The sequence below is a fragment of the Anopheles gambiae genome, chromosome 2 (genome assembly GCF_943734735.2).
Source record: "Anopheles gambiae chromosome 2, idAnoGambNW_F1_1, whole genome shotgun sequence".
Classification (NCBI taxonomy): Eukaryota; Metazoa; Arthropoda; class Insecta; order Diptera; family Culicidae; genus Anopheles; species Anopheles gambiae.
The window spans coordinates 41,225,268-41,252,786 of record NC_064601.1 but is presented as its reverse complement, the minus strand read 5'-3'; the positions used below and the strand labels follow the sequence as shown (position 1 = coordinate 41,252,786).

The following is a 27,519-nucleotide window of genomic DNA, read 5'->3' as shown; positions in this document are numbered from 1 at the left end:
GCCGCCTGCTCGATCCCTTTGTAAGATTCTGCTACGAAGGAGAACCACAGACCAATGATGTCTATATCATCAGCCTATGTCAGGACCTGGGTTGACTTATAGAAGATGGGTCCCGAAGTCTCCACCTTCGAGTCCCGGATGGCCCTCTCTAGCGCCAAGTTAAATAGGAGACAGGCAAGCCCTGGCGCAGACCTTTGGTGGTAACATCCACCTTCCCCTAGCAAGTTGGTCATAATCATTCTAACTAGCCTCATCAATTTGGCCGTAATTCCAAAAGAGCTGAGCTTACTTAGTCTACTTTGAGGATAATTTATTTTGAGCCTTTTATCATTCAGGACATAAAAGGCACATAACATTTAAGAAATTTATTTTATTGATACGTTGGCTCCAACAACGCCGAATAGAATTCCTAGCCGGAGACTGTCCACTCGTATCAAGACAGTAGTTGCTCCAACTGTCGTAATAAGTCTCAAATGGCTGTGTACTGATCGTGTAGATCGTTACGCTAGGAAGAAGAAATATATCTGGGATATGAACATGAATGAACTGTGCGATTTATTTCTTAGTTTACGCATCTCGGCAGAAGTTGTTTCAATAATAATGAAGCAATTACGTATCACCATGTGGACATATGACTTTCTAAAATATAGTAAACATACTTATTCGTCATAGAGTTTCAGTTTATAAGTGTGGTCCAATAGATCAAGATCGCAAAGGGGAACACGCTGAAACATGGAGCTCCAAATATTGTCTCATCTTAGGGTGACTCATTGCACGTGCGTTGTTACGAACGTGCACACCAGAATGACATAACACATGACTCACATCGAGCGAGCATAGTACACCTCCTCTCACTCATTAACCTGAAGCGAAGATTACCGGACTTACTGTGTTTGTGTTTTATTTATTTTTGATCTTGCCGAGAGCGAGAGAGGTCTACTGCAGCTACGCGATGACGTACGCAAGGGACTTTCCCACGTTCGGTTTTAGGCAAATTTCCAGCATCTCACCGGGGTTAAAAAGGTCCGGCGTTGAGTGTTCTACCCATCGCCCGTCTTATGTTCCTGTATCGTGCGTACCATCTAAATTTACCGGTTCTAACCACGCCAAACGACTCTCCCGTTGTCTGCAGTGAAGCACGCGAGTAAACCGTGCGGCGCGCATGCGTGTTTGCGCGAAACAAGGTCACTGCAGATCTGTCAGCTGTTCGCTGCTTGTGTGCTGTGGAGGTGTGGTTGTGTGGTTTTCGTAGTGTTTCGTTCGAATGCACTGGCTTTGGCTGATCGTGTTACTATCACGCGATTTCGTTGCCTGATAACACAGAATGTGTGCTGATGGATGCTTCTCGGTGGGAGTTGATTGAGATTGATCATTGCTTACAAAGTAGAAGAATTTAATGGTACACCACATCTTCAGTGCTATTGAAACGAAAGCTGATGGAAATAAGAATACATTTTTGATTTCTACTTGTAAGTAAAATAATGTGAAATTGTTATTCCATAATTTGCTTAATCTGCTGGCTCTCTGTATGTTGCTCTCTATATTATTTTAATGTTTGGATTAGAATGCATAAATTTATTTATTACCATATTGTAATTGGGACATTTATTTATTTGATGAATCATAATTTTCGACAATCATCAATATCTAACAAGTAAGATATATTTGCTCAGGCCCAGGTCTATGACAACGTTGCGGGATCATTTGTTGCTAACTCGTATGGATTTTCAGATCTGTTTTTGGTATTAGAATACACATACAGACAGCTGAAATTATCTAATATTCTGAAATATTCAATTTCATCAAAAAATAATATTCCTTTTTTAAATATTTTTCACAGATTTTGATAAAGATTGTTAAAAAAATTAGTTTGACTTGTTAAATGTTTAAACTTTACCTATAATATTGACAAAACATTGCGTTTTTATCAATTACTTGAAACAGGAAACCCCCCAATGGAATTCTTTATTATACATGGATTAAGATTAGTTAGAATATTTCACGAAGACTTTAACGATTATTAGTGTAAATGAAACACGTCATGAATAGATTAAATTAAATTTTTGTAAAAAAACTAGAATAACCAAAGATAAAATTACACTAAAAAAACATAGCATCAACCATCAACCAAACTGAAAACTGTCAGTCATATTAACAGTTTTCAGTTTGTAGAGGTATATTTAAAAATTACATTTATCACAGGAATTCAGCATATCTCCTCATTGCTTTTAAAAAAAAAATTTTTAAGGAAGTAATAAAATTCTAAAACAATTACTGAAAATTAGAACCCATCCTCTTCTCCGTCACCATCTAACGACATCTCATAATCGTGCACTCAAAACCCATTCCAATAGCGCTGTACGCATTCTAGTTTTACCGGTATTTTTGCCAGGCTAACCGTACAATGAAACAGTCCGGTAGCTGCTGGTCAGTTAGCTGGCAAACGGGCTGCTCCAATCGACAGCCCCTTCGCTCCCTTGTTGCACCAAATTTGGGCGTCGAGTTCCATTTCGTTTCGCACTTCCGCTCACGTGCGTTTATCCCTTTACGACCGGCCCGACGGAGCCGTTCTACGCAACGTACTGCGTACTGTCGGCAGAAGGAGAGGCTTTTCCCCCGTTCCGGCACGCTTAACATTACTGACCATGGCCACCTCTAGAGCACGGCGGGGATGGAAAAATGGAACGAAACGGAACGAAACGGTTTATCCACTAAAATTGATGTGCTCCACATTGGCGCTTCCTTCCTTCTGTTCCTCCACACACACATGCACACACATACTGGCTCATTCTCATCCCATGAACATGATATATTGCAATCAGTTTGGAAGTAACTGTTCGCTTCCATGTTCCTCTTTGGGCGGGTGGGTTTTGCTCTCCCCCTGCGTTCGCACACTTGCACCGGCAGTGGCCTACTTTGACCAGCGCTGAAGCCAATGGCTCTGTGTGTTAGTGTGTTACGCAGCGAGACACAACACACGCGCAGCTAAGAACGCATGCGAGCAGTAGGGAAAAATTCTTTCCCGTGCTCTCTTCGATTTTCCCGAGCCTAGCGAGCATTATCTTCTGTTCCTGTTTCCCATTTTTCTTACTCCATTCTGTCGCTGTCTGTTGCGTGTTAATGAAGAGTTTGCGGTAAAACAGAGAAAGAAGCATACTGTTGCAAACTGTATCATGGTCAAGTCAAATGGTGATCGCATTTCCCTCACGAAAGATCGATTTTGAGCAGATCATACTCAAAGAAAGTAGAACCCTCCGCGAAAAAAGTCTCACCGATTGAGTGATTTGAGCACAGTGCGCACTGAGCGTGCGTTCGTCCATATTGGAGGGGGACAGGAAAATGAGATACTGCAACCACGGTGACCGTGAGCGGAAAAAGTAAGCTAGTAAGCGAGAGAGTGAGAGAGCGTGTGTGTGTGTGTGTCTGTTTCCTTCTCTCGATCTGAGTGTCCTGTTTTTCCGACGGCTTTGTGCGATTCGTGCAAACAAACTGCATATACGCACTCATGCCACCCACCCAAACAGTACGCAACACAACCACACGAGCTGCGTTCGGCGCAAATGATTATCCGCCCGGGGGTGGTTGGCGGTGTACGGTTTCGGCCGTTTTTTCGATCCCACGGTGGGAAAACACGGCGAACGGCGAATGCCTCGTAATCTGCCCCTTTGCTGCTAATGAGGGTGAGCTTCCGATATGATGGTTCGGTTCGATGGGTTAATGTTTGCACGGTGGGTGCGTTGGTACGTTCGGGCGTTGGAAAAGTGCATACTGCTCTGTTGCTTTGCGTTTAATTATTAAAGTGATTGCTTTGTCTCGCAGTGACTCTGTCAGCAGTTTTCCAGCCATCCTTTCTGTTTTCCCTAAGAACGAGCACGTGTGAGTGGGCCCGAGCCGGTGAGATTCGGCGGGAAGTTTTCTTCCTTTTGCTTTTGGAGAAAAAAAAACACACACACACAGTCCTACCATGAACCGTCCCGGAATGAGTACCGCCGCTGCAGGGTCAGCTAGTGGTCAGCGCGTTGTGCATAAGCCGGCCGGTTGTGGCGTTAATCGGTGTCCGTTTTCCCAAAGCAAAACGTTCTAGCTCGCGTCGCGAACGTTCGACGTGTTCGTTCTAAAACCAACAACCCGAAAGCGGGTTAAAGTTACGTGCCAAAAGTGTGTCAAAGTGTGTGTTTTTGTCTTTCAGTTGGGAAAATCGGTGCAGAATGAAGATCAACACTTTCGACTTCACGCAGCGAAACACGGGCGCAGCGCGGTGACAGTGTCGGGAAGAAAGTGCCCGTGATGATATAAGAGCGTACGGGTCTAACGTTCGATGCAGTGGGGGTTTTGGTGTGTTTGTTTCACTCCCTGCCACTCTCTGTGTTTGAATGTTGGTGTGCTGCGAGAAGTTCTTTTTGTTCCTTATTTTGTACACTTGAAGTGATTTTAACTGAAATGGGTAGTGAAAGTGAGTGAATATGCAATACCGTACTTCTGGTATCAACATCATGAAGTAGTTAGCGATTAACAACTACTATTACAGTTGTGTGTGGGCCACGATAAAGTCGTTAAAAAGAAACTTGCCATGAATAAATTTTTAAAAGCAAATTATTTAATTTCAACAAAAAAAGTATTTAAACACCTATTAACACGTCATTCCCGTGCGTAAAAACCGTTCTCCAATGGTCTCCGTTTTGGGGTGCAAGAAACACAACAACACGCGCTTACACCTTGTTCTGGTTGGTGTTGGTGACATTCCACTGCTACCATGTGATAATGTTTACAAGTGTCGGTTTTGTTGTTGTTGTTGTTGTTGTTGTTGCTGTGAGAATGCCGATCCAATCCCTACCGAAATTGGCCTCAGCCTGGAAGGGTAGGGTTGTCCATGGTAGAGAGTTCTCTTATCTGTTCAGCGAATACCGTTTGATATCACTGATAACGATGGACGTTCAAAGGGAGGGAGAATGTGTGCATATTTCTCATACTCTTGTTCTCTGCTTCTCTCTCTCTGTCTCTCTGAATCATTTATCTTTCGAGTGAGTAACGTGGAGGGAAGATGGGGCAATATGACCATGGTGAGCGGTACATGGTCAAATAGAAGTTTTTTGAGTACGTACTCGTAATACATATTCGTAAGAAATCATAATTTGTTTGTATTTTTACCCCAATATGTAAAAGCAAAAACTTAACGCATAGTTTGCTTTTTACTAAATTTTATTTTATTTCTTAAAATATTAAAGTTTTATTTTTATTCATTTTTGCGATTTAATGGATTTGTTATTTTTTGACATGCTTTAGTTGAATACTCCAAAGATTCGTTTAGTTCTTTCGTCAAATTGTAGGGTAAATCCTTTTAAAAACACAAACGTTCCTTTAAAAATATAAATTTATTTTATTTTTAATAACATAAATGTCAAAAACAAATTAACTAAAAGCTTATATTTTAATTATGAATTGTAAATTAAGAATTTTTTTATTATTCGAGTTGTCATTTTTAGTCCAATTGAATGTTTTCGATGTGTTTATGGCTTTATAAAAAAATAGTAGAGAGAGAGAGAGAGAGGGAGAGAGAGAGAGAGAGAGAGAGAGAGAGAGAGAGAGAGAGAGAGAGAGGCAACTTACAAAAATAATGGTAATTATTTAAGACCTACAAATGATCCACTTCATTATTTATTTTTGTTCATGTTGTTTTGCAAAGGTATTTTTTCCTCTCAAGATTCTTATATTGTGTTTTCGTTTTGGTAAAGAGAAGTTTTGTTTGGTTTTACGGTAATGTCATATACTTTATTTGTTGTTATATAATTTTAATCAATAAGCTCCAAATTAATCCAACAAGCGTTATCAACTAAGAAAGGTAGTTTTATTGACATTTGAAATACCTACAAAGCAATAGCCTATTTCATAAATTCGATTTCTCACATTATTGGAGTTTGAATGTGTCCCCAAAAGGTTTTGATGATGATGATAAATCCCACCTCTTACCCCAACACAGGTTTGAGAAGGACGAAAGTATCTAAAAGATAATTTTACTCTAACAGTTACAATGCATGCACACACCCAAGACGACCTACATAGTTCCATCAAGGAAAAACTGGTCTTATCCATCAAATACAATGGAATTATCTAGCATCCTTTACGTAGCTCTCCAAGAACCAACTAATGGATCCAGCGAACTACTTATCAGGATGCAAACACAACACAACATAGTATATATCTCTATTTTTCATGTTCAAGCAAGTATTAATCCAGTAATCGATAGTAAGGATGGCCATTCCGCCCCTACATCCCACAACGGCTACATTTTTCATGGCAAAACAACACCAAAACACACCTGTAGCGCTTCGGTCAGCGGTTGTGTATCTTGGAGGTACACGGTTTGGCCTAATGTTTGATTTGATTAGAACTAATCATCACCGTAAAAGAGGGAGGGACATTTAAAGGTATTGCGTAACTTTGCGTGTTTAGTTGCGTGGTTAAGTGTGATTTTACATTTCATTCCTGTTTGTGGCAGCGTACCATATGGTTATGGACATTGAACAGCTTTTCAAAAAATATGCCTCCAATATGACTCCAATAAGCTGTAGGAATGTATGCTTGTATCATCCTCCGCAAAATGAATTTTAATGTGACCGAGAACGTTCTACAATTTCCATCATTAAACGCCCTCCTGTTCGACAGGGAAATCTTCAAAAATCCTTCCACCACTTCAACGAAAAACCTCTCTTTATCGCCTTTATTCTCTATCGCTCTTTCTCTATCGCTCTTTCTCTCTCTCTCTCTCTCTCTCTCTCTCTCTCTTGTCTCCCTTCTTCTTATACTTTTGCCCTCGTTCAACCTCGAATACGCGAAGCCAATGTCCACGCACACCGAAATGCCGGGGCAACCGCTTTCGCACGTAGTTAGATAACATTCTAAAATCGATTTTCAAAACGATTGCCAAAACGGCGAGAATTTCGATCACTGCACTGTATGGGTATGTGAGTGTGGATAGCGAAGCAAAGCGACGGAAGCAAACGGGTGGCGGGGTGGGCGGTGAGGAACCCCTGTTGCAGATACTCATAAATGGTCGATTAGCAGCAGCAACGGCAAGCGCGGGCCGCAAACAGGTGGCGCTCCGTGCAGAGAATAGGGACGTATCGGGGCGCCACCTTCCCCCTTTCCCGGCCGCCAACTTCCGTTCTGGCCAATAGGCGGCGGTGGAGGTTTAGCGTTCGCCGCTGCTCTCGGCCACGGTCCGCAGAAAGAAAGCGGACGCGCATTCATCAGCGCTCGGGTGCGTGATAGATTATTTTTGGATCGCGTCAAGTTAGCGTTTTGCGTTTTGCTGCCGGATCGGTGGTCGGTGGCGTCGGCTTTCGGTGCTGCAGAATCTACGAGGCCAACCCGAAGGGAGGGGGGGGGGGGTGGTTCGGGTGTCGCACACCCGTTGCAACGTGCGACGCGGGACCGACGTATTGGTGTGGTGATCGGATTCGATCGGAACCAAACAGCCCGCTCAGAACTAGAATGATGTGCGTAAGCAAGTTGTAGTTTGGTAGAATTGGTTCTTAGGTCTGTTTTCTATTCCGTTGAACTTTCTTTTGAAGAGGGAATTGAGAGATGGAAAGTTTGTGTTAGAATAGTAAATAATATGCTGAACTTTGAATAATACTTTCATGTTTTTTAAAATAATTTTTCATTTTTCATTTTCATCTAATATTATTATATATTATTATATTTTAATTTAAGTAATGTCCATCATCTGTAACAATATTAAATTTTAATCTGTTATCAACCTTTTTCCATACCACTACAGAGCATTCTACTACCTAGCTATCTTGCCATATGTTCAATGCCCATTTCCATCCCACTGTTGCTACTTTCCATTCGAAACATATGCTTGCGTTGGGTTCGAATTTTCGTTACAATATTAGAACACGAAGATGAATGTTTTCGCGAGAATAAACCACCTATCATGCACCGTTTCCATCGGCCGGGTGCAAAGCTGCACTCGGCCAGTCCGTGCTGCACTGGCAATGCACCGTAAAATCGTACCATATTGTTTATTTGTTCTGGACAGAATGTAGGACCAGACGCGAGGTTACCAATTTTCTCGCGCTTTTTCCCGACCGGCGCAAAAACCAGACGCGCGCCTGTCCAATATTCAACCCGCCGGATGACGAGCGCGCGCGAGTCCGAATGGGCCGTGAAGAGCGGGCCGGATGAACCGGACCGGGGAGAAAGGGGGTGCGGGAAGAGGGAATGGAAATAAACAGAAATGGCAACATTTACTGAGATGCACGCGGGACTGTTCGGCATTTCGGCCGAGTGAGATGAGTGAGTGACCGAAACTTGTAGAATGCTACCGTATGGAATGGAAAGTGAAAAGAGTTCCTACCGCCAGCGATTTCGATTTATCTTTCTTCCTCCTGGTCGTTCCCGCGCCTGAACCAATCGGAAGGGAGCGGCACACTTGGTGTGGAAAAAGGGTCGGTGAGGATTTGTTTAGCAAGCAACAAGTTAGTACGCACGTTCTCGCACGCCTCTCTCGGGTTCGGGCTGGGGCCGAGAAAGCGTGGCCCGCACATTGAGGGAGAGCGCGCGCGCTTCGAACGCGGTGGCGCACGCAACAAATGGTGAGCAAAAGTGAGAGTGAAGCACCCCTAAAGCGGCACTCAGCTTGGGCCGAACTGCTTCGTGTTGCATCTTTCTTTTGCATTTTTTTTTGTTTTTCCGTTTTGGAAGAAATGGAATCGGGGGTGTCAAACCGTGAAGCAATCGGCTCTAGGAATGTAGGGTGATTGGAGATGTCTAGTCTAATGAATAGGACTAATAGCTTTTGACATTGGGCAAAATGCAATAATGTTTCATGCGTAATCATTCAATCATTTCAGCATATTGTGAGCTCTTTATTGAAGACAGTATTTTTCTAATTTATTTAATAAATATTCCAGCAATTTGATTGTTTCATGTATTCAGTTTTAGTATGGGTAATTTGCAGATATAGACGACTAAAGTTTCTAACTTTATCAATATAAAATTGTTGTTCAATTGCTTCTAAATCAGAAATTTGATAATTTAAAAAATAAACATTTCTTCGATTGTTGCATGGCTCTGCTATATTATATATGTGTTCAAAATTTACCAGTATTGGAGCCTTTGATGTATTCACAGTCGTTTACACTAAATTTTATCTCAAACCCACCTATTTTTGCTTTTAATGCACCAATTTTTGACCGGGTGTCACAGTTTTGGCCTATAAAGTATCAACTTTCTACAGTATATATACATTTTTGTCTCTAATTTTAACTATACAGGCGTTGCCGTCAAATTTTAGCCGTAAGTCATGTATTTTTGTCTCGTAGGCGTCAATTTTTGACAGTGTGCATCAATTTTTGTCTCGTAGGCGTCAATTTTTGACAGTGTGCATCAATTTTTGTCAGTGCGCATCAATTTTTGTCTCGAAGGCACCAATTTTTGTCCAATGGTCACAAATTTTTGTCTCTTGGTATTTTTTCGTTATTTTAATATTTTAATAATTGCAGAATGCACAACAAAATTAGAGAGGTTATACTATGCAAAGGAATTAATTCAGGAATTCTATTTGTTTCATATAGTTTTACGTCTTATTTACAATAATATCAAAACAATTTGGAGAAGATTAATCTTCGATTATTTCGTCATTTTGGCATCGTGGCAAATAGTTAAATAAATTCCTAAAATAGTTCTCGCAATCCGTACGGGTTATCATTGTACTGCCATTTTCAATTAAGGAGTACAAAGTATTCCTATTCTTCCTATTCAATTTATTCCTATTCCTATTCAAAGTATTCTTAATTTTTCAAAAGCAATCAGCTGTGTTGATCTACGTACCTGAAATTTAGTCAAAAATGTTGAAGAATTTTCCTTAAAATACCAATAAAATATTCATAAACCATTGATTTTTATTGAAATTAAATGTTAGTACAATTAAATAACCCTAGCTACGCGTCAAATCAGGTAAACTCATGTTGATATATTAAGAGACAAAATTTCATGAACAAGCGACAAAAATTGGTGACCATGAGACAAAAATTGGTGCCTTCGAGACAAAAATTAATGCGCACTGACAAAAATTAACGCCTTCGAGACAAAAATTGATGCACACTGTCAAAAATTGACGCCTACGAGACAAAAATTGATGCACACTGTCAAAAATTGGTGACTTCGAGCCAAAATTTGACGGCAACGGCTGTAAGTCAAACGATTTATTTACAAAATTAAACATTATGTTTGAAACTGTATGTTCCATAATCATTCAATATATGTTAAGCATTACAAACAATGTTGCTCCACAATCATCTTTGGTCAGTATTCGGAGTTGGAATTTCTGGAGGGCGGGTTATAGTTGACTTACAGACAAAAATAGTTGCATCAGAGTCAAAAATAGATGCGCACTGTCAACATTTAAAATGCTTTCTACTGCTTTGTTTTGATCGTTCTTCATACATCATATCAAAATATTCTATTTTATCAAATAATAAAAACCAAAACCGAATCGTTCAAGTCCAATTCCGATAGTCAGAACGGCGTTTATTTGTCAAGCGCCATCTGGCAGATAAACTCCTTCGGGAAGGCAGTTTGAGCCGTGTTTGATACCCGCTTTAAAGGTACAGATTGATGCGCACTGTCAAAAATTGATGTCTCAAGTCAAAATTTTGGTGACAAGGACTGTATTGTAATTTACAAGGAAACATATGCTTTACATTTTTAGCACATATTTTTAAAGCTGAATAAATGCAAAAAAGTTAAAGGTTAGCTAATGAATCTTTTAATCGTTATACTCATGCAAACCATTATTAAAAAAGATAAAACTCGGTAAAAATTAGGGAAGGTCTCAGTTTTGTACAAATGAATTCAAACAGAAATAAATAGAACAAACAAACTAAAATTAAGCAACAAAATAGTTTGTAAACGAATGATCATTGATGCAATGTTCAGATTCGATATAACTCGGATAAATAGTATTTAATAGACACATGATGATCAAATATAATTTTCATCAACTATTTTTAAAAGCAATAACCTTATCTAGTACCGGCAAACTAATCTTAGTATCTTCGAAAATTATCCCATCATTTCATTTACATTTTAGAAAAATACATTTAAAAAAAGATGTAGGGTAAGTGTACCAATTGTGGCTATAGCACCAATTATGGCAATAACGAACACTATTTTCGCTCTAAAACAGCCTATTTGCATTCTAAAACCACGGAAGGAATTTTCATTTCAATTATGAACATTTTATCACATTTGTGCTTCATTAGTTTCATGTAGGTCACTTCTGTTTGTTAAATATCACCCTTTTAAAATGTGTTGCCAAGATTTTTGGTATCTTTTATCACTGCTTCTCCTACTTGCTAAGAGCAGCACTGTAGGATATTAGCGATTTTCAAGCACCTAACCATATTTTTATCTCAAAATCATCATTTTGGTGCAAAATATTAGTTATTTAACGACTACCCATCAAAATCTACCAACATTTCATCGAAAATATGCCTTTTTGCTGTACGTCCAAATTGGTACAATTAACCTTCGGTGTACCAAATATCGCAGTATGCTATGTGTTGTTACGTGTGTAACAGTAAATGAGTAGCTGGGTAGACTTTCCATAGATGCTTTGTTGACCACTGTTTCTTTGGTCGTAGCGCGTAGTTTACATGTGAACAACTCGGGTTTCTCGTTATTTTCGCAATCTAAAGTGTTAATATGTGTTTTAAGCATCATTTTTTGTAAAGTGTTCGAATCAGTAATCGGTGGAATAGTCAGTGAAATGTAATCGATTCAGTTTCACCAAAATAATGCAGTCTTGAATGAATTTCATACGAAGAAGTGAGATCTGAAGCCGCTCGTGTCGCCTTATTGCCAAATGTGCTCTTGTTCTTCCCTGATCAATAGTTAGTGCTAGTCTTGATCGGAATTATCTTGGCCAGAAGATAGTTGAACTATGGCTACGATTATTCATTTAAAGAAATTCAAATAGACCACCCTGATTTGTGCTATTCTTCGTATCGCGCTGAAACGGTAGCTGGCTTCGGTATAGCTTCCAGATGATATGAAGGATTGTCAGGTGTGTGTCGAAGCACGGTGTCATAAAAGGTGTACGAAAGTAATTTTTTTATGATTAGCCTCATCAATTGTGCGATTAATTGAGCGTGGATATCAATACAACCAGTGATAGAAAACGGATTTTTTTAAATGTTAATTTTACGTATTTAATGGTGGTTACATACTTATATTGGTGCAGTGAACTTATTTTTACTTGATTTCAGTTAAAACAATGTCACATAGTAATTTTTGGTGTAAATATCCACGAGTTTTAGAATACAGCCACAAGATTTCGTAATGTCTTACCACTTGAAAAAAAAAGATATAAAAGTTTACGAATGTCCAGAAAATTGTATGTCCAGTTTACAGCTTTTTTTAACATTTAAAAAGAAGCTAATCCCCTGAAAAATAGTTGAACAGGAGAAGAAGAAATTAAAAGGTAAAATCTACATGCAGGACTTATTGGAGTCTTGTTGAGGTGGCGAATATCTAGTTAAAAATTGAATCAATTTTGTACAACATTATCAATACGAAGAAATTCACTAATTAGATAAAGAATACCCGTGGAATAGATTTTGTTTTCCTTACAACACTATCGCTGCCAACTGTTTTATATCGTTTGACATTCCTGCGCTCCACCAGGAATTTCGCGTACCCCTATCCGAAGCGCACGCTCGCACGGTGAGTTACGCGTCCCCTAACCCACCACCACGTCCCCGGCCGCGATGCTGTTGCGATGCGATGCGCCGGGAGCGAGGGGACTAGGGAGCAATTCGGAGAAGTTCAATGTGTTCTAGGTGTTTAATGATAACGGCTCCGCCAGTGATAAGCATCGCCAGCAGTGCGACCGAGACCGATGCTCTCCCCCAGCACCGCAGGCCGGCAAAGGACGGCGAATTGGAGCGGGCGCCCAGTTAGCGGTGGCAGCGGTAGCTCCGACTTTTCCAGTGCCGACTTGGACCGAAGGCGAGTGTCATTCTCTTTCGGAGCTGCGTCTCTCCCATTCCCAAACCCGTCCACACCACTACACACCACCGCTCTTGTTGCCCAGCGGGTTCGGCGGTTCGGTGGTTCTGGCGTTCCTTACGCCGCAGCGAAAAGGGCAATCTCTCGCGGCAGGCTTCATCCTACTGCGGGCGCGCTACGTAGTTACGGACGGTGTGTGCTGGCACAGTGTTAGAAGGACAACGTCACGGTGTGGACGTCAGTGCGTTTGCCTGGTGGATTCTTGGTGTGATAGACGTGTACTAACCCAAAACAACGCTGCGCTGCAATCGTTGGGGCGTTCCGTGTTGCGATGTGCTGATGGACCCGATTATTTGTTTATTATTCAACCAAAGGCGAGCGTTTAGAACTTCTCGCGTAAGAATAGCGATTCTCGCGCGATAGAAAGTTGTCCCCATTATAAGCAACAGATAGTGTGCTTGTGTGTGTGTGTGTGTGTGTGTGTGTGTGTGTGTTTGTGCGTATGGTTGGGAGAGTGAGTGAGATGTTCTAGATAGGAAGCTGATAAGAACGCTCCAAACTTCTAACTCCGTCTCTACGCAGCGTCCCGCATGCGACTTCTCCCCTTCATCGTCGAGCGTTCTACTCTCTCTCTCTCTCTCTTCTATTTTCCACCCGTATGGCTAACAATTTTCCAGCCCCATTCTTGGCTCACCGGTTCCATATGGTTCGGTAGCGTCAGATGCCAATCAAGAACATATGGAAACGGTTGCGCCCGCCCATAGCAGCCTTCTGCGCGCTGCTGGTGCTTCCCTCTGCAGTAGGGCTGCTCTTATCACACTGCTTCCCTTTACCTCATCCCGATCCTCCTCCCTTCTCCTCTTACACAGACATTCTGACCGCCTGAGCCGTCCCCGCTTCTTATCTGTCAATCTCATCCATCCACCTCACCGCTTGTCTAAGGTGTTTGTCCTAAGTCACGTGTTTTTGTAGCTTTTTTATTCGTGCCTTCCATTTGCCCATTCTCACCTACTGTGAGCGGTGCTTTACGACGAACGCGGCTCGAAATATGTTTGCTTCGATCTTTTCTCCCCATCTCGAGTGTTTTGTTGTCGGCGTCGTGCTAGTGTCCTTTCGGTTTGCGTAGAACAAACGCTTCCGGATGCTACAATATGTGCGCGGGGCGGCAACCGGTAAGCTACAATATGGTTTGTTTTAACCGCGTACGCCAATCGTGGCGGGGCGTGTTTCGTGGAAAATCGTTGGCGTTGTTAGGAAGTTTTTCTAGTTTTTTTTTTTTTGTAGGTTTGTTTTGCGTACATTACAAAGAACATATGTTTGGTGAAATGAACGGTTACAATTTAAAATGTACGGTGTAAAAAATGTGCAATAAATGTGACGCTTCATGGCAAAGTGATAAAATTCCGTTACCAGATGGTTCGCATTACTGCAGGCATTATTGCGGGAATTTGTTTGATAACTTAGAAATTTGTTTTAACCATTCTTTTCAAAAGTGTATTCAGCGTATGTTTTATTTAATTCAATAATATTTAATCAGTTCAGACCGGTGTTGTATAAAAAAAGAAGCGATAGAAAGGGTGGTTCTAATTGAAACGAAACATATGGTTGAGCTCAACAACGCTTTTTTGTATTATGAACCATGCAAATATGCTTGAAATGAACTAACATTACATTTCAAAGGAGTTTTACTAACAAAAAATCCTGTTTTAAGTCGTTTCACTTGTAACAGCTGGTGTTAATGGCTGGTGAATGTTCTTCTTATTGCAGTCATCGGTACCATACGGATCAAATGCCATTTACTTTTTCCTTCGTAAGGTTAACATTCAAAGATGCTCTTTACATTAGAAAGCAGTTGTTAGTGGTACTGTGAGAACGATACAAATTTCCATTAATTTCTGTGGGAGGTTTTTTTCTTCATGCCGCTACTCCAAATTAGACACCAAGGCCAGTTTTGTTCAATTTTGATTGATGCGTTGTATAATGTCGTTTTTACTCATTCTAAGCGTTTTGTGCCTGTGTTGGTGCGAGAGATAATTTTATCTCCGACTGATAATTTTACCCGCTCCAGCTTACTTGCGCAGTCATTCTAAACTTATCTGCGAAAGCATTGGGAAAAGCTGGCTGCTTCCGGCTATTGTTGGTGGTAGCCGTTTGGTTGGTACTGAAATGGCAATATGGTGTGGTAATTTCTTGCTTTTGTATTGTGAATTATCGATTTTTTGTATATTTTTATTTTATTTTTATATTTTTTCTTGAAACTAATTATACTCAAAGGGTCATACTTTAAGTGTCATAAACGAATTTTTTTGTGCCCACTTGTTACAAATATTTTACACCCCAGCTCCCAGCAGTGAGCGAATGAAACCGTATCTATAGAACGGATTACGTGAGCCAAGGGACACAAGTGGCGATAGTATGTACGTGTATGTATGTGAACAAAAATTCCGTCTAGTACTAACTGTGGCCTTTCCATACATAGGCACTAGTACGTACGGTTAGCCGCTGCTAGCGCACTCCCCCCGATAAGAGAACACAATGAGAAGAACGCGATGGGGTGGGCTTTTCTTATCGTTCTGACGAAAGGCCCAAGAGGCTAAATAGAGAGACAAAGAAGGAGAGTGCAAGAGCGCACACGCGGGAGAGAGAGAGAGGGAGTCTTGTTTTTCAAGGTAAACCTCCATGGTAAGGGCTAAAGGGAAGAGGGAATAGAAGGGAATCCCGAGGCCACAGGGTACCAGATTTGAAGCGGTGGCAAGAAGATAAAGCAACGGTGGGGCCGTTCTAGCGCTAACATTTTGATACGTCGCTTCTAAACCCGCCGCCTGAAGGATAAGATTGATTCCAGGTTCGGGTAGGGTGATAGCGGGCCCTGCCGAAACCAGTCGCAAATTGACAGTTTCACGGTATCGTGCATGGTAGTTGGTCCGATGCGGTTGGTCCGATGGTCGAATTCTTGGTCACTGTGGTAAATTTGATCTGGTCGAAAGGATAGATGAAGATGATGTGCCTGTGCATGACCAAATGTTTAGTTCTAATGGGGATGAGAGATGCGATACGGTTGATCCAACCTTCGAATTCTTGGTCACTGTGGTCAGCTTGCTCTGGTGGCAAGACCTGCCAGAAGATGATGTACCTTTGCATGACCAAATGTGTACGGTTGCTAAGGCCTCCCACGTGCACTCGCTGTGTGGGTCTTTGTCTTGAAAGCATGGGTAAGTGATTCCGCTCGCTCGCAAGGAGCCATAAAACGATCGCCATACCTTTAGGGCAGATGTTCTCCCTCGCCTAATCGAAAACCTTCGCTAATGTTAAAACGCTGCCCTTGGAGAATTAGGTTCGACCTCACTACGGACCCCGGTTTTTTTTCGTGGTCCAGAATTCCTAGTTTTGCAAAACCGTTGGGCAACGTTGGGGGTTCTTTCAACTTTACTCGCGCCATCTCTCGCTCCCCTTTTCTCTCTCTCACTCTCTTTTTTGTTTCTTCTCCTCAACGGTTTGCTTTCTATTCCCTATTGCGAGCCGTACTTACCATTCTTGTTCGCGAAGAAGATCTACTCGGGCTCGGTCCGGTGCTTTCGGTGGCCTTGTTTTCCAGCCATCTCGTACCGTTGGTTCCTATTGGCGAGGGGCTCCGTTTCATTCCGCGCTGGCTGACTGGCTTCGATCTGGACGCCAGTGGCCGGACGCACATCGCCACTTACAGTTACACGCATTTTTTGGAGAATCAACAAAGGGGGGGGGGGGGGGGGGGGGGGGGGTACGAACAGCGGGCCCTCACAGTTTCGGTGGTTTATGGTTCAATTAAATTAACGTGAGCTTAACATTTTAAGGTTACAGTCCAATTATTTTTAAAGGGGAAGATTTAACGTTTTAAGCTAATGAGCGTAGGGGGGAGGCGGGTAAGATGAAGATGGTACGATAATGCTAAGCAGACCTTCTTCTGCTGACGGTATATCTACACAGACAAATTAAATTGTTTATATTTTGAATTAATTTAGCATAAAAGAATTGCAGATATGATTTTCCTATTGACAAACAATCTCAAATACCAACAAAACATAATTCTTCGATGAATTTGATAGCTTTCTATTGATTTTAAACATGCTAAGCAGAAGTGATATTAACAAGAATTTCTTATTTACTTTCCCGTTGCTACCATTTGCCGTTAAGCAATGATTTATGAATATAGTAAAGGAAAAGTGGAGCTAGCAAAAGCTTCGAGCAAAGGGCTCAGCGTGGGATGAAGGTCCGCTACCTGATGCCAGAATTAGGGGGAAAGAGGGAAAAAATCCCCGCCACAGCTGGAAACAAAACGTTTCGTTTAAACATCCCACCCCGAAAAAAACCCTTTTTGGAAGACCTACGCACCCCAAAACGCCGGATCTATCGATAGGTGTACACCCGTACGAAAGTGCCACGGAATGTCTGGTTTGCCTAGCTGCCTTCACAACTGCCCCATTTCTTTGCCCTTGCATCCACACCTTCCCATCCCTTCAAAGGCCTTTGCTGTTGTTCCTGCGGTACATCTTACCAATCCCAATTGGCTCATTTGTTCTGTTTCCTCCTCTTCCCACACATCGCGATCGTTTCTGATTTGTTTGCGCTTTCTTTCCACTTTCCCATCGCTGCTTACTTTGTTCGGTTGGGCAGCCGTCGAGCTCTCCTTCTCTTGATCTCTCTCTCTCTCTCTCTCTCTCTCTCATTATTTATGTATCTCTCTCACACACTCATACATATCTCTATTGCACGCCATATTGTGACTCGAGAGGGATCTCTTGACTCGATCGCCCATCTTAGCCTCACCGCTGCTCCACCCTTCGCCCTCTCTCCGTTCCCCACGTTGTTCGACGGCCCACGAGCTTCGAGCACATGTTGTCGTTACGATGGGTTTCTATTCTTCTACCTTTTGCTTTGAACTTTCTTCTCGGGAGATTTGTGCGATCCGTCAGACGAGGAAACCGTTTTTTTTACTGCTCCCCCCCCCCTTGTGTCTGTGTGTGTGTGTATGTGATTTTATTCGTTCGCTTCCTCCCGCTCGCGTACTAGGCAAGGCGGCGGCAGTAGTGTACGCCATCTTCTCATACCCGATGCTGATGGAAGGCACGTCCCAGAGCCAGAGCCCCGGCGTTCTATGCTGTGGCTGTGGCGTTCTCGTTTCTCTTGGATACTTTATTTTCCCGACCCGCTGCCTGCTCGGCGTCTCTGGCACCATGTTCCGTGACATGACTCGGTGACCTAATTTCGCTGTCGAGCGGAAGAATCTTGCCGGTTTTAACGATCGCTGGTATGGCCGCTGCTGGTGGCAGAAGAGACGGCTCGAAGCGGATGCGATATTCTTCCAATTTAAATCCCTTACGGGAAGGCTCTTTCATACAAGCGATAAATGAATGGAATATACAGTTGGGAAAATATGTATGAAATTCATAATTAATAAATGATTAAAGTATGTAAGATGCTTAAACAACAGATGTGTAGCTAGTTTAGAATTCTTTATTATTTCATTCACAGCGAATGAATTTAAATTAATTTGTAACTTAAAACATTATGACAAAATTTTTAGCAAAAATGGCTCGATATTTCTATCGAAATTTGATATTACTATCGCAAGTTTGACGCTTTGCCTTAAGTGAAAAGAAAAAAAAGTTAAAAGATTAATTCTACAACAAATGTACTTTCAACCTGATCTGCCAAAATGAACCCATTGCCAGCACCGTTCAAAATGCCAAAGTTTGACCAAGCAGCACACAAACCAAACAGAAGGGTAAAAATAAAACCGGAACACGGAATGCTGTACAGCCACGGTGTACAGGGTCTGGAGAAATGACAGAACACTTACGGAGCTTTTATTCGGTACTCGGGCAGGCACACTGGCCGTAAGAAGCGACCAGCTCGCAGTCCCCAGTCCCAGCATGCCCAGCACAGCTCACAGGGGCCCACACCGTTCCACCCAGCCAAGGCAGGGGGCAGGTTGGGCAATGGCGTCCGAGACCTAGAAAAGAAAGCGTCCCGGATTCAGCGGGTTCGTTCTGCTTTGCCATCGGGGTAGCGGTAGACTGGAAATATTTGCGGCCCAGCAAGAAAGAGAGCAAGAAAGAGAGGCAGAGAGAGAGAGAGAGAGAGAGCGAGAGGATGAGAACGGGTAAGGTGGGTAAGATAGCTGCAATGGAGAAATGGTTAAGCTGTGCGTGAAACGGGTCCGGCCCGGCCCGGCCAGCGCTGCACTTAACGGGAGGCTACGCGAAGCTACGGTTCTTCTGCGGGCGCGTCCAAGCCCTTCTGCCCAGCGACGCGCGCGGTAGGTTCTTTTTGCCGTCTTTCTTTTGAAACTTTCTTCGATCGAGCGGCCACGAACGATGACGAAGCTTTGGCGAAACGAGAACGTGCTGTAAGAAATTTTTATTAACCTAAGAAAGAGAGAGAGAAAGAGCTACTGAGAGAGGGATTTCGATGCGTGTGGTATGTGTGCTGTAGCCGTAATGTAGCAGAGGGAAGGGATGAGCTGCTCACCCTCGCTAGTCTCTGCACTTGCGTAAACTGATGTTGATAAAGCTAGCAGAATCGACGCCGAAGAGAGCGAACCAGAGCGAACTGCTCGCTGTTGGGGAGAAGAATTTCCTACCTCCCAAAAAACCTCTCACCCAGCTCACCCCCCCCCCTTTGCAAACCGCCTTTCAACGGCCTGAGGGAGAAAGGCAAAACGGAGAAAGAGAGCGCGTACGCTTTCGAGCGTTTCGGAAGAACGGCGTTGGCTCAAACTGCGAAAGAAAGCTCCGTAAGTGGCACTCTCCGAGCGAAAGAAAGCTCGCACGGCCGGAGCGTGCGCAAATACGAGTGCGTGCGCGCTGCGGGCGAGACTGGGACGGCCGAAGCCGAGTCGGTCTCGGTTGCACTCGCGGGGCTTTCGCGCGACCCACCGTCTGGGGGAGATGAGCGTGCGAAAGAGAGCACCACGCAAGAGGGAACGGGTGGCGCGTGGTGGTGGTGGGTAGCTCGGGCTCAGAGTATCCTAACCGACCGGAGAAATAGAAGGCTCCGCCAGCTTGGCCAGCAGAATCACCGATCAGATCAGATCGTACCGGTGGCGCGAACGATCCAGCGGCGCACACAAGACACCAAGGTCTGTCCCCGCAAAAGAAAAAGTCTTCGCAAGTCTCGGACTCTGGCTCCTCAATCCCATCCCGGGTGTGTTTCGTTGTTGTGTGGTTTTGATTCCATTCCGGACGCTTGAAGGTTTTTTTTCGGGAAATTCTACTTAGTGTGTGAAAGGCTCTTATTAAGTTGGTGCATGTGTTTGTCTTATCAATTATCGTGCGAGTGGTTGCCCGAATGGCTTACTCATCCTGGAAGGATATTGATACATCTTGCTAACTGTTTTCCAATTCTGTCCTCAGGAAACGTTAACCTTGTGAACAAGCGTGCAGTGTCTGATAGCAGAAACAATTGCAAATATTGATCCAGCAGCAAAGTGAATTTAGCAAACGCTGTTCGTGTCTGTGAAACAGTACAAAGATGTGTCGAGTTGTGTGTAGTGTCCGAGCTCCAGCAGCAATGTTACCCCTTGGACTGTCATCCCCTAGTGGACAATAGACTAGGGCGGCCCTAGGTCTTAGCAAGCTGCAATCTAACCTGCAAGCTAGTGGATCCTAATTCCACAAGGACGTTATCGGGTGTTTAAAGTATACAAGTGTTGGGCAGTGACTCCAAGTGACAGTTCTTTCCGTGAAGAAGTTGTGTTCGTAGTGTCGTTGTTAAAACAGTTTAATCTTCAAAAAAAGATAGTGATCATACGTGTTTGTGTGCATTTGATTGTGTGTGACAGTGTGCGGGTAATAAAAAAAAACAAAAAAATAAAAGGAAATAGAAGCAAAACAGCGCGCTTTGACCTCAATTCGGTGTTTGGCGTGACGCGGACTGACGCGGGTTTTTTGCATTGGTGGTGGGCATTCGGAAGATGTCGCAACAGTTAAACAGCCACGGTACTACTATGCTCGGTAGTATTGCGAACAGTATCGGAACGAACAATAGTATCGCCTGCAGTATGGGCAACAACATCCCGAACAATCTGACCACCATCCCGAACAGCATGATCGCCACCATGTCCAGCCCGGCCGGTAACGCCTCGAACGGTCCGACGAGCAACGGTGCCAACAGCAATGGGGCCAACGGTAGCAGCAACGGCCCGTCTTCGACACCGGCCACCCCAACCAACAACTGTCAGTCGATCCGTTACTGCTGTAAGTAGACGCAAAGTAGACCACGGGGAGGAACGCTCTCCGGGGGGCCAGAGCTACCGCACTCTTTTCGGGATCATTGCATTGGGTTTACAGGAGAGAAGCTTTGGAGATATTCTAATGATTCAGAGTAGAGGATATTCTAAACATATCAGTACGTCAGTGGATTGACACTCTAGCAGTTGCTAATCACGCTTTGTTCAACTTCCAGTTATGAGGATTACTCTTTTAGAAGGGCGTGTAACTCCACTAGTCGTGGAGTTGCATCAGAATGTAAAGATCCACCTTAAAAATATTTGTCTTTTCTTGGTGTTACATTTCGTTCCTTTATTTCGCTGATGTGAACGTTTCACTATCAGCCTGTCTGTCTCTCCTCCGCAAAAAAGGGCATCAATCAACCGAGTTAAACTAGAATTGCAACTTCCAGCTGAGAGGGGCAATTTTTGAACGACAACAACAACCGTTGGCCCCCCGATTGACCGAGTCGCTCGCTTCTGATTCTGATAAGCCTGGTCGGCGAATGGGCTGGGATTGATTAGAATCCTTTCTTCTCTGCTCTCCCTTGATGGGTTCCCCATCACCCTATCGGTAGGTTCATTCGCACCGTTTTGCTACACGCACACCTGCAGCGGTAGATTGAAAGGAAAATAATAAACTTGCTCTCGTTTTGCTGTGACTCCCTGGTCGAGTCCGCTTAGTCTTCACCATAATCATCCACGATCGATCGTTGCCCTGTGGTGGCTTCCCTATCAGGTTGATCTGGTGGCATCAGGCTGCATTGAGGTACGGAACAGGTGGCCAGCAACGGGGGAACAGAGCGCCACCCCACTCGCAAGTTGAAGAGAGATTAGTAATTTCAGCTTCAACCTCGGCAAGGGACCGAGACGTACCAATCAGCGTGGTGGTGGTGGTGGTGGTGGTACGGTTAGTAGTGTGGTAGCTGGTTGCCGTGCTAGTGATCGTACAGCTAGCTCTCCCCCTATTCCCCCCCTCCCTAGTACATGACACTGACGGCCTTAGCACAAGGGTTGAAGAGAAATTTTCATTCCGCTTTCTAGCTTTCTTTCCGCCGCGTTCCGTTTCGTTCTCCTTTTCATCCGACCGCGCACACGGTGGCTTTCCTTCTCAGCTTTCTGTCATCTTCTTTCATCCCACCTGCCCTCCCCCTCCCTTCCCTAAAAGAGAGGGAATTCATACACACAGACAGAGACAACGGAAAGCATTTTTATTTTTCGCTTCTCCGCCTTTTGTCGCCTTTCTTTCAATTCCGCACGGCCTGGTGACGATGTGTGACGAAACTCGAGCCGTTTTAGACACACAAAACCTCACAGTGCAAAACAAAAAAAAAAAACAAGCAGAAAAAAAGGTCTAGCATATACTACTAGCAAACGCGGGTGACAGTTGATTCATGCTGCTGGCGACCTCACACTGTCGCGACCCGCTGGCTTGGCGAAAGCGAACTGCCTGCATGCGATGAAGAATTGGTTTGCTGCCGTTTTTTGTTGTCCTTTTACAATTCGACGTATTGTGTTGTGCTATCACAGCGAAGGAATCTCACTTGGAGGGTGGACTAATTGGGGGGTTCACCTAAGCGGGTTTGAAATTTGCAAATAGAAAGCACACGAAGGGAATTCTTCAAGCTCGTTTAGTTCGATAAAGCTTTTACTCCTTTTAATGTGATGTGTGTAAAGCTGTGACATAGTATTTATTGCAACATCAAACATTCTGCCCACCAGTTACACATCACACACACACACACACACACACACACACACACACACACACACACACACACACACACACACACACACACACACACACACACACACACACACAAGGGTGCTCACATCAAGCACACGTTTCGCTGATCACGTGCACAGTAAAATCGGCACCATGTGGAGGGGGGCGGTTTGATGTCCCTTTCCACTTTCTGTGCCCCCTTAAGAATACATAACCTCAGCCGCGAGCGGTGAGGGAACGCCGAAAGTAAGCGCTTTTGTTGTGGAATGGAGCTTTGTGTGTGTGTGTGTGTTTCGGACATGGGCAGGGCGAGTGGATCCGGGTCAATCAATTCGGACACTCACACACACACACACACACACACGCGCGTGCATGCTTTAGTCACACCCTGGTCGCTTCTTCGGCACACAGTGGGGTGGACCAGGGAGCCGTCGTGTATTGCGTCGTGGCCTCGCGGCGATCACAATGGCTACAATGGTGCGCCAACAGGTGCGCGGTAGAAGATCACACCGCTTGGTCCTGGACCTGTTTTGGCTGGGTGGGGGATGGGGTGGATTTTTTCGGTGATTTATCATGGAAAAGCGAATTGGGTGTAATTCAGCGTACGTGAATGTGCATGTAATTGTACCCCGCGCTTGTCGGTACCGTTCGATAATCGCCGTGCCAGGCGTGTGAGGGAAAGGATGTACAAGGATGTGGCACACGAAAACAGGACTGGGGGCTGTGTATTATGTACGCTTTCCAAAGCTCATCAGGGATTGCAGGGAGAAGGGAGCAAAGGGCTCATGAAACATCACTCCCCTATTGTGGCAGCAATTGTGTTCAGCGGTGAAACCGCATAAAGAGAAGCTTGCACACAAATCGATTGCCTGTTTTTTATTGTAGTTCGCAACTACTCTTTTACTGCTTCAATCGCGAAATGATTGAAAGATGCGAGTGGTTTGTTTATATGCTCTGAACCACCCAACTGCTGTGCGAGAATGACAGAAAGACCTTTTAATTTTTATGCAGCCTCTGTAAGTTCGTTCCATCGTCAGCAGAGACAGCTGAAGGATAGGTATTGGTTTGGTTATTTTTGCCTCGTTAAATGTCATTCGAAGTGTGCTCTCCTTTTTTTTAAATATAAAAAAAAACCTCACCATCGTACGTGCGTGTTCGATTGATCTATATAGCTCTACCCTTTTCGCTTAAAGAGCTCTTCCCATCACCGTTGCCGGTGATCATCATCATCATTTATCAGCCGCGGACGCTGTAATAACGCACCATCCGATTTCGCCACGCGAAGAATTCTTTGTCAAGCACGGTGCGAAGCAGCGAGACAGCGCACGACAGCAGTGAAAGTGAGTTGATCGATGGGTTGGGGACGAACCGTCGGTGCGTATGCATTTTTCTCTCTCTCTCTATCTCTCCTTACCATCTCCCCGTCTGTCTGTGCGGGCACTTACGCACACGCAAATCGGGCCGTTGCGTGCGTTGCATTCTCAATAAGAAAGTCGGTGCTTTGGAGGGGAGGTGGGGGGGGGGTGGAAGATGTGGAGGAACTTAATAAAAATGAAATAATACAAAAAAACACAAACACACACCCATTTTTCCCCCTGACCAGAAGAAGAATACGGGGATTCACAACATCGACGCAAGGTTCAACCTGTCGTATCCCGAGGCCACAAGTGTCTCTCTCTCTCTCTCTCTGTCTTTCTCTTTCTTCGAGGTTCATCGGGGTTGCAAAAAAAAGTGGGCAACCAGCAGCCAGATGAATGGAGCCCTGGTGTTGGTTGCCTTCGCTGCCCCTCAGCGTGCGCCTGGGCTTGGGTTTGCATTACACGGCGGTTGTTTGCCCTGCATGCATGCGAAGGAGGAGAGCTGGAATGTGCTGCCGCTTAGACAAGCGTAGCGTTACGCTGGGGGTATGAATTCACGATTATCATCGCTATCATCATCGCCATCATCGTCAGCATCGGCAGGCTCGAAGTCTCTCGCTTGCAGCACGGTGAAAGTCTTTCACGCGCGGTGGCGCGCTGTGAATTGTTTTGTGCCGTGCCTGGGCCCTTCGTATGGTGTAGGGCTGCACCATTCTTGGGCAGTATTGGGCCTCCCCTCCGGGGGGGGGGGGGGGGGGGGATCATGGAACAGGTCGAGAGCGTGCTGACGAGTACCTGCTGCGTACCGGATCTACACGCATCGCGATGACTCTTCGCCGTGGTGCGTTTCTGTTTTTGTTGCTTTGCTCCAATAGCGCCATGCAGCAACATCCGCCAAACCGGGGTGAAGCGAAATGTTGCAATCTCCGGTTTTGGGGCAGCCCGTTTCGTACCGTTCAAAAGGAAGGGACAAGAATCTAGGTCAATCTTGACGCAGTAGGGGGGGCGCTGGGTCCGTGCGGGACGCCACGAGCTGATCTAAAGATCACTTTCCACTGCGTCGCGAGCGACTGACTCATTGAGCTCCGTGGAGCACTTTTGTCTACGTTGATTGCTTGGATTGGGGTTTTCCCCCGGAATCAAGCAAAAATAAAACAAAAATAAAAACATCCAGCACCATTCCGGTGCGGTGGAAAATGGCCCCGTGCAGGTTGCGTATGTGCTTGCGGTCCCCTCTGGTCCGAACGGTGGGCAACTTCCCGCGAAAGATCAATCAACACGATACGGCTGAAGAAGTGAGAGTTTTTTAGGAATGAAACAGCACGCATAACACCGTGACCAAAACTACAAAAGCCATCAGCAGTTGGTAGTGATGCATGCACGCATGCACGTACACACACACACACACATGAAGGAGAGGTGGGGCGCAGTGGAGTTTGAGCTGGCTGGTAAGACGAGTTTGAAGATCGCGTTTTAGAGAATGTTTGCGTTTAGTAAGGTATAAGGTGAAAACATATTGCGAGTTTAAATAGCTGCAATTGTAGTTTGCATTATGTATGTATCCGTTTAGGTAAACCTAGGAGGGTCTGCCACAACTACTACCACAAACACAAACACTTTATCTCCCAAAAAAAAAGCTATCCAAAACGAGCGCACACTCAGTTGTAGTCTGTGTGCGCAGCGCTGCAGAGTATAACCCTGCTGTCGATGTTATTGTTGTTTTGGGGTTAAGCTTCGTTTCGTAACTTCCCAGCAGATCCTCCGCGAGTCCTCCCTGCCCTCCCTGGCAGAGTGCTACTACAAACCACCCAGCTGCCTTGCCCCGGGTCTCGGTAGGTGGTGGTAGGTTTTGCTTTCTTCGTTTTCTATTTTCTAGCGAACGGCTTTGTTATTTTTGGAGATTTTTGTCTTTTTTTGGCTGGTTGGGTTGGTGCACCCCACCAATCTGCTGTGCGGGCAATTTTTCGGAGTGGGAGCGTACTACGACCGAACCTAAATGGCCGTCCCTTAGCCAACTGTGTGGCGCAGCGTTAGCAGCCGCGTGTCAATAAACTCGAATTCGATTCACCTTGTGTCTGATGTATGTGTGTGTGAGAGTGTGTTAAAGGATTGTGTCGGGGCGAGGTAGTGACTGCATGCACACACCGCAGTAGTCGCGCGTCATAGTAGCGCCCGTAGTAGCAAAGAGTAGTTTGTACAGGGGCGAGAGCTACATTCTTCACTGTTCGTGCTTGTGCGCGCCATGCTCGAGCACCATGAGCTCATCGCCATCGGTAGTTCTTCTTGCTCCGATTCGGGCGATTCGAGAGCGAAAGCTTTCCCCACGGGCGCTTGATGTTTCGGGGGCGCACGAATCTGGCCACCGCTTCTGCTGCGCCTGGCGACCTGCTGGCGGGATCTAGGTCAGCGGTAAGCGGTAAGCGGGGAAGGGCACGGAATTTTTATTATTATCTTTACCATGCAGGCGATTGTTGCTGGGAAGCTGGGATGCTGCTGCCTGAGCAGAACAATCTTTCCTATTTGGATTGTGTGTGTGTGTTTTTTTTTTAAATACACATTGTGAGGATTATATTGAAATGAAATTGAATTGGTGAGTGTTTTAAGGAAAGGACAGGTGATTTGGTATTGTTATTAATTTTTTAACACACTTAAACACACACACACACACACACACACACACACACACACACACACACAAACATTGGCAGAAGGAAATCTTTTGAATTATTTATACCGCCATGGAAGCAGCGCAAGCAAAAGACAGTAGCGTCCGGTAAGGCGACGAACCCGCTTAACGATTCCTGTTTGAATCGAAAAATGCACAACACAACAGTGGAAGAAGAAGAAGAAGAAGCAAAAACACCCTAGCGGAAACGATTTTTATGCTTACTTTCACTGTCCGAACGCTGGCGCGCGGAGATCTGGAGGACAGTGAGAACCGCCGCCGACCGGGTCGCAGAAGCATTAACGACGAAACAAAGCAAAACATGGTCCATATCTGCTTCACGGAAAGCAAAGGAAAGAAAGAAAAAAACTAACCTGTTAAATGGAAAAGAAAACGCACAATGGAGCAGCACAAGAAAGCCACACACACACACACTTAGCACACAATTCATTTTCGAGAAAGGGTTTTAGAAAAGAAAGCATTCTTTTCATTTTGGCAGCAGCAGGCA

At 44.4% G+C, this 27,519-nt stretch overlaps 1 protein-coding gene across 2 annotated transcripts in view; it reads left to right on the top strand.

Moving 5' to 3' along the window:
- The first annotated feature begins 13,009 nt into the window (after positions 1 to 13,009).
- The window catches only part of LOC1274359 (probable serine/threonine-protein kinase cdc7), a 42,647-nt gene continuing 28,137 nt past the window's right edge, over positions 13,010 to 27,519 (top strand). Inside the window, exons 1-2 of one of the 2 annotated variants that reach the window (XM_061643201.1) lie at positions 13,010 to 13,271; positions 20,409 to 21,251. In XM_061643201.1, coding sequence (XP_061499185.1) covers positions 20,969 to 21,251 — 283 coding nt within the window. In that variant the 5' untranslated portion in view covers positions 13,010 to 13,271; positions 20,409 to 20,968. Of the gene's footprint in view, positions 13,272 to 20,050; positions 21,252 to 27,519 lie in introns of those variants that run through there. The other variant, XM_061643200.1, reaches the window with a different exon arrangement.